Raw genomic sequence first — 18,108 nt, forward strand, 5'->3', positions numbered from 1 at the left:
GCTAATCTATTTTCCAAAATCTGATATTTTTTGTCTTTCTCTTTTTTGTTTTACTGCAAATCTTATGGCTGCCCCTCTAAAAAATGTCTTACTTGCCTCCCATACCATTGTCATTGATGTTTCTGGCCTCATATTCTGTTTGAAGAAGAAGCCCATGTCTTCTTTTATTTACTTGATAAACTCCTCATACATTGGGGAATTTTTAACACCTTTTTCTAATTGTGCAATGTTTAAATTGTTATTATTGTGACTGCTACCACTGCTCCTGGACAGTCTATGCCAAATGTAGGCCACAAATACATTTGTAAATAAACAAAGAAACATGTGGCACAGTTAAAAATTGGTCAGTGCTTCAGGCACAAAATACCAATAACAATTAAGCAAGCAAAGCTCTCGGGGGCATTTAAAAGGGTAGTTAAGTAGCAGCCACTTTATCCCTTAATTGTCCCTATTTTAGGTGCTCTTTTGATTTCCTTATTGGCAGCTATTCCTCTTCCTTTAGAGGCTTTTCCACTGCTCTGTTTTGTATTGTTTCTGTTATTGGGTTAGCAGCCACCTATGTTGTTGAAAAGCAAGCTTCCAGCATTTTACTTCTGTTTCAGTTCAGTTTGAGCTAAACATGCCTCATGAGAAATAAGAGCCAGTTACTCACAGTCACAGAGTCAAGAAAGATAGTTTCTCCAGACTTTCCACCGTGATAAAGTTAGGCAGCTAAATCACCAGACAAGGATACTCTCACGAAGAGAGACTGCTGTCTGAATTCAGAGTTCTCTTGCTCTCCTTAGCTGCAAGCCCTACTCTGCTGAAGTGTCTTTCCCCCCCATTCTGCTGCTGGGGGGGTGTCTGCTGATCCAGTGTTTGCAAAGAGTTCCCAGAGCCCTGGAATTTCCCTCTGCTCTCTCTGCCATCGCCGAAACTTTAGAACTTAAGGCTGAAACTTCAGGACTTAAAGTGGAAATTGAACGAAATACCCCAAAGATAGATCATTTAACACAAGCAGTAGGAGCAGCAGAACAACGCATTATGGAAGTGGAACAAGAAGTGGAGGAGATAAAGAAGGGGAGAGTTTCATGTCATAAACACTTGATGCATCTGGAAATGGAACGAGCATCATATTGCTTAAGGATTCAAAATATCCAAGAGGAAGAAGCTGAAGATCTAGAGCAGTTGTTAAGTGAGGAACTATCTCGACAAATGGGGATGAAGCTGGAGGAATTTCGACAATCAATAGAATTTTTTAAAGAATGGGCACAAGATATACCAGGAATAACAAACTACTAACAGAGGGGAATATTAAATTTTTGAAAAGACTAATAAAAGATAAATTATTAAAAGCGAGGAGAGATAATAAACTTAAAATCAAAGGAGCAGAGCTTAGAGTGTTGAAACGAGTTCCTTGGGCTATGTGATAAAAAAGGCAATAATATGCATTCCTGACTTGGAGTTGAATGTGGAATGATAACTATAGATCAAACAACTAAACTTCAGAGAAAATGTTTTAAAGGTGTTTTATAGATTGCATTTCACACCTGTAAAATTGGCAAAAATGGCATCGGGGGTTCGCAACTCACATTGGAAGTGTGGTGAGCAACCTGGGACTGTTATTCATATGTGGTGGACATGTGATAGAGTAAAAAGATTTTGGAGACAGATAAAATATATCACACAATAAATTATACAACAAAAATAGCTTTTAAATCAGAAATGTTTCTGCGGAATATAATGCCAGAAATTGTTGATTAAAAAAAATTAAATATATGTTGTTGGACAGACCTCTGGGTAGTGTGGGCGGCATATAAATTGAATAAATAAATAAATAAATAAATAAATAAATAAATAAATAAATAAATAAATAAATAAATAAATAAATATTTACAGCTGCAAGGCTGATTTGTGCCCAAAATTTGAAAAATCAGGAAAACCCAAAGGTGAGTGAGCTGATTAAAAAAATTATTGGATTTTGTAGAAATAGATAGCCTGTCAGAGGCATTATATTAGAACCTGAGAACATATGTTAAAGAAAGCTGGAAAATGTTTTATGATTTGGCCCAGAAACAAACATGAGTAGAGAATATAGCATATGTTCTAGATTTCAGTATTGTAACACAGTCATGAAGCCCAGACTTGTATTATTGTAACCACTTCTCCTTGTTTTCCTTCCCCCCCATCAGTATTCTTTGGGTGTTGTTTGTTTGTTATATGATGGAAAAAAGAGTAACTAAACACAGAAGCAACTGCAATCACCTGGGAGTAAGCTTCACTGAATTCAATAGAACTTACCTCTGGGTAGATTTCTAAGGAGTGCACTTTAAATATATTAAAATGTTATAACGCAATTATGTCTGTCTTTTGTATTTTATTATTAGGCTAGCATAAATCATCCATCAGATAGTAAGAACACAAATACCAGTAGGACAAGTGCACTCCTAAAAACTCCAGCCCAGGAAGAGAAGAAAATTGAGACTGCCACATCAAGGCTGGAACGCAGAGAACAGCTTAAAAAATCAAACACCCTTCCTACATCTGTGACAGGTAAGATTTACAGCTTCTGTCATGATCATAACTACTCTGTCATTTTTTTAAAAGAGCTATGAGCCAGTAGACCTCTTTGTTGACTCACACATCTGTTTGAAGATCCCATTTCATGATCCCATTTGTCTCCTGAAGGTGTCTCTCTACCTTGATTTTAGAGCCTGGCGTGCTCTGGTCCATGGGGTCATGAAGAGCCGGACATGACTTAGCATGTAAACAACAAGAGTGTAGGCTTTTGAGGTCAATGGTTATGAAAACAGAAGCAGTCAAAAGGAACATGTTAGATATGAAAGTCACTGAGAATTATGATTGCCAAAGCAGTCAATCCCACTGTCTCAGAATTTTAGTAAGGATCAGAAATTGGGTGAAGTAACTCACTTCTCATCCCTGCTTAATGAAACCTTACAAAAGACCAGTTTGCCAAACAGTTACATGTATGTCACATTATTTATTTATTTACTTGCTTGCTTATTTATTTGTTTATTTCAAAAAAATCTATCCTTCCTTTCTCCTTAAAAGAACCTAGGCAGCTTACATAATTAAAAAAGAGTATTTAAAAGCTAAAAATGGTTAATATACTAACATTAAAAAAGTATTAAACAAATATTATATTAAAATGGTAAATAAAGTCAATATTAAATCACATTCGAAACAACAGAATGCAACAATCCATTTAAAAAACTCTCTCAGATCACCGGTCATTAAGGAGAAGACTGCCTGAAGAGAAAGGTCTTTGCCTGCTTGCAGAAAGGACAGTAAAAATGGAGCCAGTCTGGCCTCCTGTGGGAGGGAGTTCCAGAGTCTAGGAGCAGCGACAGAGAAGGTCCTCTCTTGCGTCCCCACCAAGCGCACCTGTGAGAGTAGTGGGACCAAGAGAAAAAGCTCTCCTGATGACCTTAACACCTGAGTAGGCTCATAAACAGGAGACATGGTCCTTGAGATAGCTTGGACTCAAGCCATTTAGGGCTTTATAGGTTAGAACCAGCACTTTGAATTCTGCCCAGAAGTGGATCAGCAGCCAGTGGAGCAGCTGGAACAGGGGGTTATGTGATCCCCATGACCAGCCCCGGTTAACAATCTGGACCCTTTGGAGTTTCCTAACATTTTCCAAAGCCCCACGTAGAACATGTTACAGTAATATAAACAAGATGTAACTAGGGCATGTATCACCATGGCCAAGTCAGACCTCTCAAGAAATGGGCACAGCTGGCAGACTAGTTTTAACTGTGCAAAGGCACTCCTGGTCACTTCTGCAGGCTCAGAGATGACTCCAGGAACACCCCCCCCAAGCTGCAAGTCTGTGTTTTCAGAGGGAGTGTAACCACATCCATCCAGCCTATTCCTTGATCTGCTTCTCAACTGACCAAGAATACCTCTGTCTTGTCTGGATTAAGTTTCAGTTTATTTACCCTCATGTAGACCATTACTGACACTAGACACTGATTTAGAACCAAAACAGCTTCCTTGGATTTAGATAGAAAGGGGAGATAGAGTTGGGAGTCATCAGTGTACTGGTGACACCAAACCCCAAAACTCCAGACCACCTCTCCCAGCAGTTTCATGTAGATGTTAAATAGCATAGAGGACAAAACAGAACTCTGAGGGACGCCAAAGGCCAGCATGTTGAACAGGAGTCCCCCCGGGAAGGACTGGAGCCACTCAGAAACAGTGCCTCCAAGTCCCATCCCAGAGAGACGCCCCAGAAGCATACCATGGTCAATGGTATTTTTGTTTGTTTGTTTGTTTGTTTGTTTACTTATTTATTTATTTATTAGATTTCTACCCCACCCCCCTAGACAGTGTCTACTCGGGGCGGCTTACAAATATCATAAAATATCACAAAATGTAATAAAATCATCATAAACATTAAACAATTAAATCAATAACATGGTGTGTTCAAGATGGGGGATGATAAAAACAAGAAGATAGAATTCAAGAATTGACAGAAGGGAAGGCCTGCCTAAAGAGCCAAGTCTTTAAATGGCTCTTAAAAACACTTTTAATACTTTTTCAATACGTTTTCACCCGGTACTGAAAAATGCTGAGAGTTCTCTCTTCCTACTGCCCTCTTCTTCCTAGCAATGTTGTCTTTTCCGATAAGTTCTGTGCAGATCTTGCAAGCTAACAACTATGGATTCCTCTATTGTGTTAACCCATCTCATGTGATCTCTTCCTCACTGTTCCTCCCCAGTTTTCTCAGCAGTATAGTCTATTTTTGTCACTTTTTTATTTCCATTATATGTGCGTAGTAGGATAGACTCAGTTGACTCATTTTTGCTCTAGTTCAGGCTTGACTTGATTGACCATCCACTTTTCTGCCTTTCTGACTGCCTGTGGTATCTATATAGCTCTCATCCAACACCACATTTCTAATGAATTGATTTTTGCCTCTGTATTTCTTCACTTTCTTTCATTCACATAGTATGGATTATATTGATCTTGGTTTCCAATGCCATTTTTTGCAAACTTCAACCTCTTCTGTTTTGTTTGTTTGTTTCAAAAGGCAAACATGCACACAACATATCCATAGCGGTTTTGGTCCAATAGAGCTTTTCTTCCTCAGCTTGTCTAACTCAAAGAAGAGTAGTGTATGTATATTTAAACTGCCATTTTAGAACGCCAAGAAATTCAATTCTTCAAAAACCCCTGGCTTATGAATGTGGGATATTGTGCTTTTGTACCTACGATTCAAAAAGCCAAAAAGTGCCCCCAAATTGCTGTACAATATTGTGCCCCCATTGCCAGCAGAAAAAAGGATGCCAAGTTTTACATAGCAAAGGGCAGCCTGAATGTTGACAACACCAATGGCAGTGCTCAAGATGGTCTACCGGAATGAAATTGCTTTCCAGTCTGCATTTAGCAGAGTAGGCATGGCAACATTAGTTCAACCAAGAGGTTAAAAAGTGTGTATGTTTCTCCACTGTATGTGTTGTATCTACTCATACCTTTGCTTCACCATTTCATTAAGTCCAAAACAGTCTTTCAAAATATTTTGTCACAGAGGGACTATAGCCAGCTGTTCTACTTCTGTCTTCTCCAAGTAACCACAGTACACATCATATGTTCATCTTCTGAAATCCTCTATCCTTCTACAGTATATGGGGAAAATTTCTTTTGGAATTTTTGTGTAGTGTATGTATATTTAAGCTCCCATTTTAGAAAGCCAGGAAATTCATTTCTTCAAAAACCTCTGGTTTGGGAATGTGGGATATTGTGTTTTTGTACTTATGATTCAAAAAGCCAGGAAATGGCCCCAAATTGCTGCACAATATCATACCTACATTGCCAGCAGGAAAAAGAATGCCAAAACTTTACATAGAAAAGGGCAGTCTGAATGTTGACAACACCAACGGCAGCACTCAAGATGGTCTACTGGACACCCTCTTCTGCTCACCACTACAGTAGTGCCTCAACTTATGAACGTCCCTACTTACGACCATTTCGAGTTATGACCAGCTTCGGCCACAAAATACTGCTTCGACTTGCGACCAGGCTTCCACTTATGAACAGAAAAAGGCAGGGAAAAAAGATGGGAAATTCAAATTTCTAACTGTAGGTGGCGACGAGGCTGCTTCTTTGTAGCTTTTTCACCCCAGCAGTTAGAGAGTGTGCAATCGGAGAAGGCTGCCTGGTAAGGTAAGGTGCTGTTTTCTGCTTTTTAAAAACTGTTCTGGGTGTTTTTGCAGCATGGTTTTGGGCTGGGGGTTATATTTCTGTGCTGTGATGGGTCTTGGGGGGCTTGCTTGTTTTTTTATTTTTCCCCCCATTTCCAATGGGTCTTGGGGGTTTTTTGTTGCTTTTTGGAGTGTTTTCCCCCATTTCTGATGGGTCTTGGGGGGTTGTTTGTTTTTTTGTTTTCCCATCCCATTTCTGATGGGTCTTGGGTTTTTGTTGCTTTTGGGGGTTTTCCCCCTATTTCCAATGGGTCTTGCATGCTTCTCTTGCTTTTTCCTTTGTTCTCTTTGCATTTCGGACCTCGTCCCTTTGTTTTCTGTGCATTTCCGAACTGCATCCTTTGTTCTTTGTGCATTTCCGACCTGGTCCCTTTGTTTTCTGTGCATTTCTGATGGGTCTTGCATGCTTGATTGCTTCCCCCACACCTTGGCCGGAAGGGATTAAATCACGTTTCCAATTAGTCTTGCAGTGATTTTTTTTTGTTTTGTTTTTTTCCTTTGGCCGGAACGGATTAATTGCATTTCAGTGCATTTCAATGGGAAATGGTGCTTCGACTTATGACCATTTTGACTTACGCCCATCTTCCTGAACCAATTAAGTTCATAGGTTGAGGCACCACTGAAAAACAGCCCTGACAATTCCTTTGTGTTTGGGTGAGAAGTGGTTAAATGATGAAAAAATGAGTGCTTCTGGGAATTTTCCTTCTGTGGTGTCACTTTGTGAATAGTAGTGAGCAGAAGAAGGTATCCGGTAGACCACCTTGAGCGCTGCCATTGGTGTTGTCAACATTCAGGCTGCCCTTTGCTATGTAAAGTTTGCCATCCTTTTTCCTTCTGGCACCATGGGTACAATATTGTGCAGCAATATTGGACCATGCCCTGGCTTTATGAATCATGAGCACAGAAGCACAACATCCCCCATTCATGAACTGGAGTTTTTTTGAAGAACTGAATAATCACTACAAGTTGGTTTTAATTTGACAGCACATAAGACACAATGTGTGGAAGGCTCCAGTAGTGGATCCGTAAAGTCTATTGCTACTTTGCTCCCATGTGGGAGCTTTTGCAGTGATTAACTAAATAAAAGAATCTCCTGAGGTTTTATTCCCCAAGGTCTGGACCCGACTCAGAGCATGAGACTGCATTTCCTATGAAGCTACAGATATGGGCAATCAGTTGCACAAAATCAAAGTGCAATTTCAACAACTTAGCCTGAGTGTGCCATAAAAATACAAATAAATATATGAAAAGCAACTAGGCCATACAGACATACACATTGGTTGATTGAACGATTTATATGGATTGATTAGTGCATCTTGTTCCTAATACAGGAACCCATGGCAGGATACAAAATGATGAAAAACTATATTAATTTTATTTTATGTTGTAAGCCGCCCCGAGTAGAGGGGCAGGGTATAAATTTAATAGATAGACAGACAGACAGACAGACAGACAGACAGACAGACAGACAGATAGATAGATAGATAGATAGATAGATAGATAGATAGATAGATAGATAAAATTAAAACTTAGCAAGAATCACATGAAATTCAATTAAACAAGCATCCTCCTTTAAAAGCCACTTTTTAAAAACCTAAATCTAAAGTCTAATATTTATTTATTTATTTATTTAATTTATATCCCGCCTATCTGGTCGGTTAAGACCACTCTAGGCAGCTAACAGCATAAAATAGTATAAAAAATTTTAAATAGAAGAAACCTTAGGAGAGGGAGGAAACAATAGGAAAGGGAGAGGAGAGGGCATCAGGAATTGTCTGGAAGGAAGGCCTGCCGAAACATCCATGTTTTTAGTTGATTTTTAAAAATACCCAGCTAGGGTGCCATGCGGATCTCAGGAGGTAGGTTGTTCCAAAGGCGAGGAGCCACCGCTGAGAAGGCCCGATTTTTTGTCTTTACCTTCCGGGCCTCCCTCGGCGTTAGGCTCCTCAGCCTCACCTCCTGGCTCGCACGAGTGACACGGGTAGATCTTGGTGGGAGTAGGCGTTCTGCCAAGTATCGAGGTCCTAAACCGTTTAGGGCTTTGTACATAAGCATCAGCACTTTGAAGTCGATGCGGAAGCGGATGGGCAGCCAATGCAATGCAGCCAGAGTGGGTGAGATGTGTTGATATTTTTTCACTCCACTAAGTAGTCTGGCTGCCGCATTCTGCACCACCTGTAGTTTCCGCAGCAGCCTCAAAGGCAGCCCCACGTAGAGCGCATTACAGTGGTCTAATCTCGAGATTACGAGTGCATGCACCAAGGTAGTGAGTGCCCCAACATCAAGGTAGGACCGCAGCTGGGCTATCCGGCTAAAGTGAAAAAAGGCGGAACGGACCACGGACGCCACCTGAGATTCCATAGTGAGCGCCGGGTCCAGATGGATCCCCAAGCTGCGGACCCCATCCTTGGCGGGCAGAGTCACCCCCCCAAAAGAGAGGGAGTTTCCCAAATCCCCAACTGTGGGGGCGCCCACCCTCAGTACCTCCGTCTTGTCCAGGTTCAGGCTCAGCCCGTTCTCCTGCATCCATTGCAGTACAGTCTCCAGGCAGCGCTGAAGGGACAGAACGGCATCTCCTGCAGTTGGTGAAAAGGAGATGTAGAGCATACTGATGACCCCACCCAGCAACCTCATGTAGATGTTGAACAGGATTGGGGAGATAAGCGACCCCTGTGGAACCCCACAATTGAGACTCCATGGGGCCGAAATACTCTCCCCAAGCTGCACTCTCTGGGGGCGGTCCTCCAAGAAGGAACGGAGCCAGGACAATGCCAGGCCGCCGATTCCCAGCTCGGAGAGCCTCCCCAGGAGGATACCGTGGTCAATGGTATCAAAGGCTGCTGAGATGTCGAGGAGGACCAGCAGAGACACTTTGCCCGTCAGCCTCCCTCAACAGGTCATCACACAGGGTGACCAATGCTGTTTCTGTATCATGGCGCGGCCTGAAGCCTAACTGAAATGGATCCAGGGCCTCTGTTTCGTCCAAGTACGCCTGGAGCTGGTCGGCCACCACCCTCTCAACCACTTTGCTTAAGAAAGAAACATTGGCGATGGGCCTATAGTTGCCAATTTCGTCCACCGCCAAATTAGGTTTCTAAATAAAAAGGTTTTTGTGGGCCACCGAAAGGCAAATGGAGAAAGGAGCTCCGCAGCCTGCCTGTGTTCCTTTCTATGTAAAGGTAAAGGTTCCCCTTGACAATTTTTGTCCAGTCGTGTCTGACTCTAGGGGGCGGTGCTCATCCCCATTTCCAAGCCACAGAGCCAGCGTTTTGTCCGAAGAGAATCTTCTGTGGTCACATGGCCAGTGCGACTTAGACATGGAACGCTGTTATCTTCCCACCGAAGTGGTCCCTATTTATCTACTTGCACCATGCTTTCGAACCGCTAGGTTGGTGGGAGCTGGGACAAGCGACGGGAGCTCACTCTGTCACGTGGATTCGATCTTACGACTGCTTGGTCTTCTGACCCTGGAGCACTGGCTTCTGCGGTTTAGCCCGCAGCGCCACCACGTCCCTCCTTTCTATGTAGCACACTGTAAATGGGAAAGGAGCTCTTTCGGACCAGCGCTTTTCAGATCTGGTTGACTGAAGGCAATTCACAGCCAGCTGCTTTCTTATCAGTCTCCTGCAGTGAGAACTGTGGCACCCTCTGTGTGTGACTAGATGGAAGGTGAGAATCTGGTGCTTGTTTTCTTTTCCTTGCAGTTTGTATGCATACATACCTCAGGAACTGAAACCTGTTATTACCAGGTTGGAGACATTCAAAATTTGCTGCTCACAGAGTCATTACCATAGTTTGACTAGGATGTGGCTCATGTTGGTGGGTGGGGCGGGAATAAGAACACAGGAATTCTGCGTTGAGCTTTTGGAATGAATAGGAAATTCCCCTGAAAGCGGCTTTTTCTTAAATTGACAGGTATATGCCTAGATAAAAATGCTGGCTGATGCTTGAGAAAGCTGTTATAGTAGTGAATAATGTGTGAGTGCAATAAATGCCTGGTTCCTGCCTAGTGTGTTGAAACCATTAAATCTCTATTAATTCTGCAGCTTAATTGCGGTTTCCTTTGTGTGATCCCTAAACTGTGCCTTTTAAAGCTTAGAGACCAATTAGCTTATAGAAAAGCAGTAAGCTGAGGTGATAAAGGCCATTTTATTTCATGGATGAGTAACACAAATTGGAGGCTGCTGGGTGGATTTATATATAGATTTAAGCACCATCCACTATATGTACTTCTCTCATTTCGGGGTTGAGATCTATCATTAAAAACAGGTGCCAGGGTTGGCCCCATTTGGAGCAGTCTCTGGTGTGGATCCAACTGTATAATCCTACCAAATCCCATGGCTTCTGCTAGAACTGGTCCATCCTCGGTCCTTCCCAAAGGTCCATGTGTACCCAAAACCTTCCTCCTCCACCTCCTATTCTAGGAAAGCCTTTTTGGCTTCATGGAAGAATGCAATAATGGGGGAATCTTGACCCCATTGGTGTTACATGCTATGCACACAGTTGGATCTTCACCTGTGATTTTGCTGAGAGAGCAATGTTGAAATCCCGTTAAGGTGTTTTAAATGCCAATACCTTACACAACTTGGCACGTCTTCTAAAGTGATACTGTATAACAGTGGTTCCCAACCTTTTTCGAGTTGTAACCCTCCAACCCCTGCCATATTTGCATTAAGACATTTTCAATGGAGTAAAGTCATCTCTTTGCAGAAAGCTTAGTTGTCCCCTAAAGGGCCTGTTTCTCTTACATACACATACACACTAACTTTACATCCCACTCCAAAAGGTCAAGGAAGGGCTGCAACACCCATGACACCCCCCGAAAAAAAAAACACTTTGTGACCCACTTGGGAGTCATGACCTTCAGGCTGGGAAACACTGCTACATAACAATCATTTGCTCCTGTGAAAAATAGATGAATGCAGAAATATGGAGGGAGGAGTCTGGATTCAGAAGTATTTTCACTGCATAAGGTGGATTGCTGAATATCAGATAGAGCTCACACACCTCCTCACGCCAGGGTTGGGTTAAGATCCTTAGAGGCCATAAGCACTTAAAAGGGCTGATGTAGATTACTGGCCTGTTTGGGGTGTGGGGAAATGCTAGGAAAACCCTATGCAGGGCTTCTTTTGACTTTCATGCCCTCTCTTCTGCTTCTCTAATGTCAGAGCGGTGTAGGGTACACATTTTTCATGGGGATTTGGGTGAAGGTAGAGATTGGTTCTTCGCAGTGATCCAAGCCTTCTAGGGCAGACCCCTCTCCCTATCCTTAGAGGGGGAGTTTCAAAAAAGGATTGCAGTTGGAGGGAAAACATTAATCACACTGTGAATGAAGCAAAGAACTTAATCGATTAAAGGAGACATTAGAAGGATTGTTTTAACCTTGTTTGACTGCTTTCTGTCAGATTCAAAGCAGAGGCTTGGATTTGTTAGGTGCAGCCTCCCTGTTGATCATATATCTCTTGTACTGGAGCCACTGAATATGGTTTCAAAATCAACATATTTTGGAATGTTGACATATAAAATGCATCCAGTTGAGACTGCAGATGTTTCAGCCCTATTGGGGGAGCGAAGGCCTTTGAAGTATGCCTATCTTTCAAATGCTATCATATCTACTCTTGTAGTCTGAAAGGGTTCTTACTGATAAAGAAAATGGGTCAAACTAATCACAGTTTCTATCAAAAGTATGCTGTGTTCTCCACAGGCTTTAAGGAGTTTTGTTTTTAAGAGATTTTTTTTATACATGGTTATGAAGAGCTGATGGGAAGAAGGGCAGGGAATCCGTGCAAAATTGAAAGTTCAAGGGAAAAGGACAGTCTGGTTTTGCCTGGCAAGTTTCTGTTCTTTTCAAAGGGCCTTCCTCCTACCCTGGGTAGGCAGCCTCTCAAAATTGGCAACCATAACTCACGTCCTTTGCTCTCCCAGTATACCTCTGGCTTTTAATAACTGAAGGAGGCCTGTTGCGAGTCCATGTGCAAGCCCATCAAATGGGGGAGGGGTGTCCTGGCACATTTGAAGGGGGCCACAGACTGGGAACAATACTTCACACACCATCTTATAAGGCTCATTATGTGACTTAAACAGCCCTGATTCAGACTATGTTTCTTTCATATTGAGTTTATGGCTGTGGCCGAAAGAGGTGGAGAATGGCTGGACCAGAGTAGGATTAAGGGATGTGTGGCCCTTCATCTGGTGTTGACGTACATCTCAGCATCGGTGAAGCTGGCCAAGACTGATGGAAATTAGTCTCCCATCTGAACAGTGACAGCTTCTCCAGCAGAGGCTGGCAAAAGGTAGCCCATGGGCCCAACTCCTGCCCTGCCCCATAGCATCCACAAACTCCAACATGTTTTTCATTTTAAAATGTTTGACATTCCCCATATGCTTTCTAAGGGACATGGTGTGCATGGAGGAAACAATTCTGCAATTCTCTGTATTCCATGGCACTTCTCCCCTATGCTATGGAAAAAGAGAGTTAGGAAAAACATTTGGGGGAATGGAAGGGCATGAGAAGCAGGTACAGCCTTCCAAGGTCCAACAACAAATACAGTTCTTTCAACAGAAAACTACTTTGGGGGTGGGTGGGAAGAGTGGGTGCAGATTTTACAATGATTGATTTTTCCTCCCATTTTTGAATAGTGGAGATCTCAGACTCTGTTCCATCATCTCCTCTGGCAAAAGAAGTCACCAAGAGATTCTCTACGCCTGATGCAAATCCTGTATCAACAGAACCTGCCTGGCTGGCTTTAGCAAAGAGGAAAGCAAAAGCATGGAGTGACTGTCCACAAATTATCAAGTAAATTATATTGGTTTTGCTCCTTATGCTTTCTCCTTTTTGTTAGTATTTTCATATGACAGAACCCACTGAATACAGGTGCATATCCTGAAGGATGAAGGACACTTTGAACTGTTCACCATTTTCTTGCTCACTGCAGATTTTTATCTACATTGCAAAATTACTACTTTGAGAACCTAGGTACAATTAGAGAGAGGTGTTGGTACAAAGCTCTAGCTTCATCTCTCTGAAAAGTACAGGGATGTTAAAATGTCTATTTGAGGTTTGAACCCTTTAAAAATCGCTGTTTCCATGTTCTGAATTTTGGCTTCAGTGGTTTGGGATTTCTAGCTGTCTTTTTTGGACAGGTTATTGTGAACACTGCAGAGATTCCAGCCACTGAAATGTTTTAATTGAATGTAAAATGCATGTTCTTTCCTCTTTGAAATTAAGAATGTAATAACATTTACTGGGAAATTTAAAAACCTTACTCAGGTGCACAATTTGGAAAAACCCACTCCTGTCTTAGTAGTGATGAGAATATATAATGGTTAACTTTTATTACGGCTGACTTTGAAATAATTTGCATTAACGTGTGACTGATGAAAGCAAGGGAATGCCCAGTCCTGCCACATAGAAGCTGCAATGCTGGAGTTTCTCCAGGTGTTTGGACTATACGCAGGCGAACTCATGTATAAATGTTTTCACAAATTCTGATATTTTTTTTTTAAAAAGAAGATTTTTGTGGTAAACATTGCATTTTTTCAGTAGCTTCTATCACGAAGCATCTAAATATATCACTATATATTTAATATGCTAAAACTGGAGCAAATTAAATATGCATTTTCCAACTCCATTTCTCTGTGTAATCCCCCAAATCGTGCAAAAATGCACTATAGTTATTTTCACTAGGGTACGCAGAAGCATGTTATTCTGATGACACATATCATGTTTCCCTGAAAATAAGACAGGGTCTTATATTAATTTTTGCTCCAAAAAACACATTAGGGCTTATTTTCAGGGGATGTTTTAAATTTTTTTCATGTACAACAATCTACATTTATTCAAATACAGTCATGTCATCTTCGTCTGGTTGCTACACAATGGTGGAGGGCAGGGTTTCACTTAACTGGGGCTTATTTTTGGGGTAGGCCTTATGTTACGAGCATCCTGAAAAATCATACTAGGGCTTATTTTCAGGTTAGGTCATATCGGGGAAACAGGGTAGTAATATGCTACATACATACATCTGTTTCAGTAATGGAGAGCACCATGCAAAGGGAGAAAAAACAAACAGCAGCAACAGAGTATGAAAACACATGTAAAGGCAAGTCCACAAGCCCCAATCCTGCAAGGTCTATTTAACAAATGCAAATACAAAAGCCTACCTAGCTGAATAACTAGGGAAGCAAACAATTAACACAATCATCTACAACATAGCCGGTTTAAGAAATAGTGGAATGGAAGGATGTCCAACCTAAAAGGAACTAGACTGCTCATAGAACATTCTTGTGGATCATAGAGTACATATTCTCAGGAAAATCATTCTGTTTTCTGTATTTATAATTAGCACTTTAGTCTTCAGCATCTGTGCCAGTATATCTGCATGTTAGGCTGGCAAAACATTACTGTGGCACTTTTGTTAATGGCATGTTTTGAAACAATGCAACTATTGTCAGGATGCTCTATACTTTGTGCTGATATAGTAAGTCTTAAATCAGACCTCATATTGTAGAACTGGTTAAGCAAACACTGCAGGGATAAGTGCAATTTTTTTGCAGTTAATTCTTGCTGCCCTTTAAACCTTTATCCATAAAGCATAGAGGCAAACTATGAAGTGACAATTTTTCATGGTATTCTGAAAATTGCTTCCATTCAAGAATGATGAAATGGGTCAGTAGTGCAATGAATTCAGATTGTACCAAATGGTTTCAGATGGCCTAACTTGAACTTCATTGTAATTGTTTGTGGATTAAACTGTAAATTTGATTTTCTCGTTATTTCTCATAGCTCTAAAACCAGTTTAAAACTCAAGAATTTTTGAAGAAACAGTGTTGCTTCGCTGTATGGTTCAACAACACATTATCATATTAGCACATTTGTGCTAAACTTTTATAAGTATCAAGCTATAGAACAAAAGATTGGTTGTGTTTTGTATAGAAGCACAAAAAGAAGAAATTTGAGTTACATAGTTGCTGCAAGGAGATTTGGTCTTCTGACTACTAGGCTCTCCGCATTATGTTTCAGCTTCATATTTAAATTCAGTCCATTAAAATGGAATAGGAAATTTGCTTTTAGGACTTTATGGGAAATGAAACAAGGAATAGCTGATGTAGTTAATACATGACCTATTTTATATATTTCTACTCAAAAAAAAGTGGTGAAATGTGTAGTCTGTTTAACAATTGGGTCTCATGGAGCTTTTGATTTAAACTATGGTGGCTTACTATCCTCCACCACTGGCCTTTAGGATTTTTCAAAGTCCACTCCCATGATGGCACAACACAAACACAGTTTTGGTCACAAACAGTAAAAACAGAATAGAAATATAGTCCTAGCTGCTCAGTTTCATGTTCATCCAGTGATTACTGACTGCACTCCATTATCCTAGAAATACATGATGATAACGCACTGAAAGCAGTAAGAGTCTCTCTTGAATGTGGCACCAGTAGCACATATAGGAGAGGATGTAAGCAAACAAGGTACAGACCTACTTTGACTGGTGCAAATATATCTTGCAGGCAGTATAAAATATGTCTTCAAATATTGTAAATGTCCACTTCTTTTAACTATACTTACACCTGCAACTGCATACATAAATTGCAACTATAACTTCCAATTTCATTTAATCAATTTCTGAGATTTTTCTGGAATAGAAAAGTAGGTGGAGTAACTGCTGAAGTGGATGAGACAAAGCATAAATACATAACTTTAGAGGGAAGTAGGTGCTATTTGCATGTTAAAAGGAAAAAGACCTATCAAAATAATTCTAGACACAATGTTAGCACAGAGCATATAGTAGTTAGTTAGTAGTTCTAAAAATTCAAAAGCAAAGTGTTTTTAAGCATGAAGGTATCTAGTATGTTGACAATTGTATTTAAAGGCTCTGATCCAGAAAAACAAGAGGAAGTTATGCATCCCCTGCTAATAAAGCAGAGTTACCCCCCTTCATCTAATCCCAGATTAGCATCAGTGTAGCCCTCATCACCAATTAAGATGCAAGGGACCAAGACTGGATTCCATTCAATGAAACCTTCCGTCCTTCACTCTACCTAACTGCACCCAAGCCGACAGCATGAGCTCCTTGCGTCGTTTTCCATGTACGGTCATAGAGCAGGTACTGGATATGGGGCCTATGCATCACACACTTCTGTAATTTTAAGGGGAAAACCCATTTCCACTCAAGCAGCAGTGACTGGATCAGAGCAGGAATATGTACAATACTTGTTAGAAAGCATTTCTAAAAGCCTATATTTTCAACATTATCATTTCATGTAAAGTCAACTTGAACTTTTGCACTAAATACCAACGAAGTGTTACTTTGCTTTAGCTTTGTTGCAGCCTTTCTTAATGAACAAACTGTTGAAATTCTGTGAAATACAAACCGATATGGAATAAATTCCAACACTTATAAATTGATCCAACCACTATGTAGAATACAATTTCTTTCTTTTTTTCTTTTTTCTTTTTTTGGTAACTTGTATGCAGAGGTCATGATCAAGAAGAAGTTAATCATACTCAAGTCCTGTGAAATTTTTAAGGTTCAAGTCAGTCACAACTAAATTATTCTATAGATTAATAGGTGTTGAGAATAACTAACTTCTTCTAGGCTGGAGATAAAATATTATTTGAGGTTATGGATTATTAACCTCTATTGTTCATATAGTGGTGTATAAAATTATAAACAAATGTACAATTGTGGGGTTATGTTTTGTGTACTTTTTTAATTTTTCAAATGTTTTAAAGTGCAATTGTTTCTTATACTAATGTCATTTTAATTATGATTAAATTATAATTGCTAAAAGTTATCAGAAGATGTATGTATTCATTGTCTTTTTGTTTAAAAAAAGTCAGGTTTACTTTGTAAGGAGAGCCTGTTATTATTATAGGTATCTAATTATGTGTTTTTACTAATAATTCAAAAATGAGTACAATTATGATTAAAGGATACGTTGGTGCAATTTCTATTTTCAGTTTTTGACTGTCAGAGTTTAATGTAAATGGTCCATCACTGAAAATTTGTTCTATTTCAATAAAAAAGCAAGTGTTTCTTTAGCTATTAATTTGTATTTACTTGATGACATTTTAAAAAATGTTCAGATTAGTGATATTAAGAGAACACACACATGTTACTAAACAATGTTATAATGTATTTTCACAACTTAAGAGCCTACATAAAAGAAGGAAATCTTCTGAACCTTGATTCAACAACAGTAAACTATTAACAGGTACATTTTAAAACACAGGTGGATAAGATACATTTTTAAGTATTCTTATGTGCAATGTGCTATACGTCAGAGGTCCCCAACGCCTGGTCTGTGACCCAGCAGCAGTCCGCAGCCTATCCAGGACACAGATCCCCTAAATCACCCCCACAAGCGCTGTTGCACGAATGCGCCCCTGTGCACGTACATGCAACTGGGCCCCCATGTGATGTGCACATATGCACGAGCTCCTCCCCCTGTGGACCCTCAAACCGTCCACAGTTGGGAACCACTGCTATACACGATCTTTTATATTGTAATATCATTAAGAAAACACCGAATCTTTTGCAAAGCATTGCATTATGGAAAGTGTTAATAAATATAGTTAGAAAGCTCATGTTCAACACGTTTTAAAACGTTAGCCAGTGACAACTGTGGCTATCAGAAATATATTGCACACAAGCAATCAAGAAGGCCAGAGGCTTATTTAGTATTTATCCACCCTGTTCTCTTTAGCATACTTCACTAGAACACTAACCACCTCCCTGACATACACTTTCTGAAGCTGAAAAGCAAAAATCTGGATTCCTGCCTATATGGAGAGTCACAAGCAAAAACTATTCTTTTGCAAGACGCATCAATCTCCACGAGGAGAAAGGGATGATGGGGAGGGACTAGGTGCTCCTTTTGAAGTATGCTGGAA

The 18,108-nt window shown here is 40.4% G+C and overlaps 1 protein-coding gene across 7 annotated transcripts in view; it reads left to right on the top strand.

Moving 5' to 3' along the window:
* The window catches only part of CRACD (capping protein inhibiting regulator of actin dynamics), a 179,006-nt gene extending 161,750 nt beyond the window's left edge, over positions 1-17,256 (top strand). For all 7 annotated transcript variants that reach the window (XM_078394696.1, XM_073001219.2, XM_073001220.2 and 4 more), the window contains 2 exons: positions 2,367-2,532; positions 12,846-17,256. In XM_078394696.1, the coding sequence (XP_078250822.1) occupies positions 2,367-2,532; positions 12,846-13,006 (327 nt within the window). In that variant the 3' untranslated portion in view covers positions 13,007-17,256. The remainder of the gene's footprint in view (positions 1-2,366; positions 2,533-12,845) is intronic.
* Positions 17,257-18,108: the final 852 nt, after the last annotated feature.

Source organism: Pogona vitticeps, chromosome 5 (genome assembly GCF_051106095.1).
Source record: "Pogona vitticeps strain Pit_001003342236 chromosome 5, PviZW2.1, whole genome shotgun sequence".
NCBI lineage: Eukaryota > Metazoa > Chordata > Lepidosauria > Squamata > Agamidae > Pogona > Pogona vitticeps.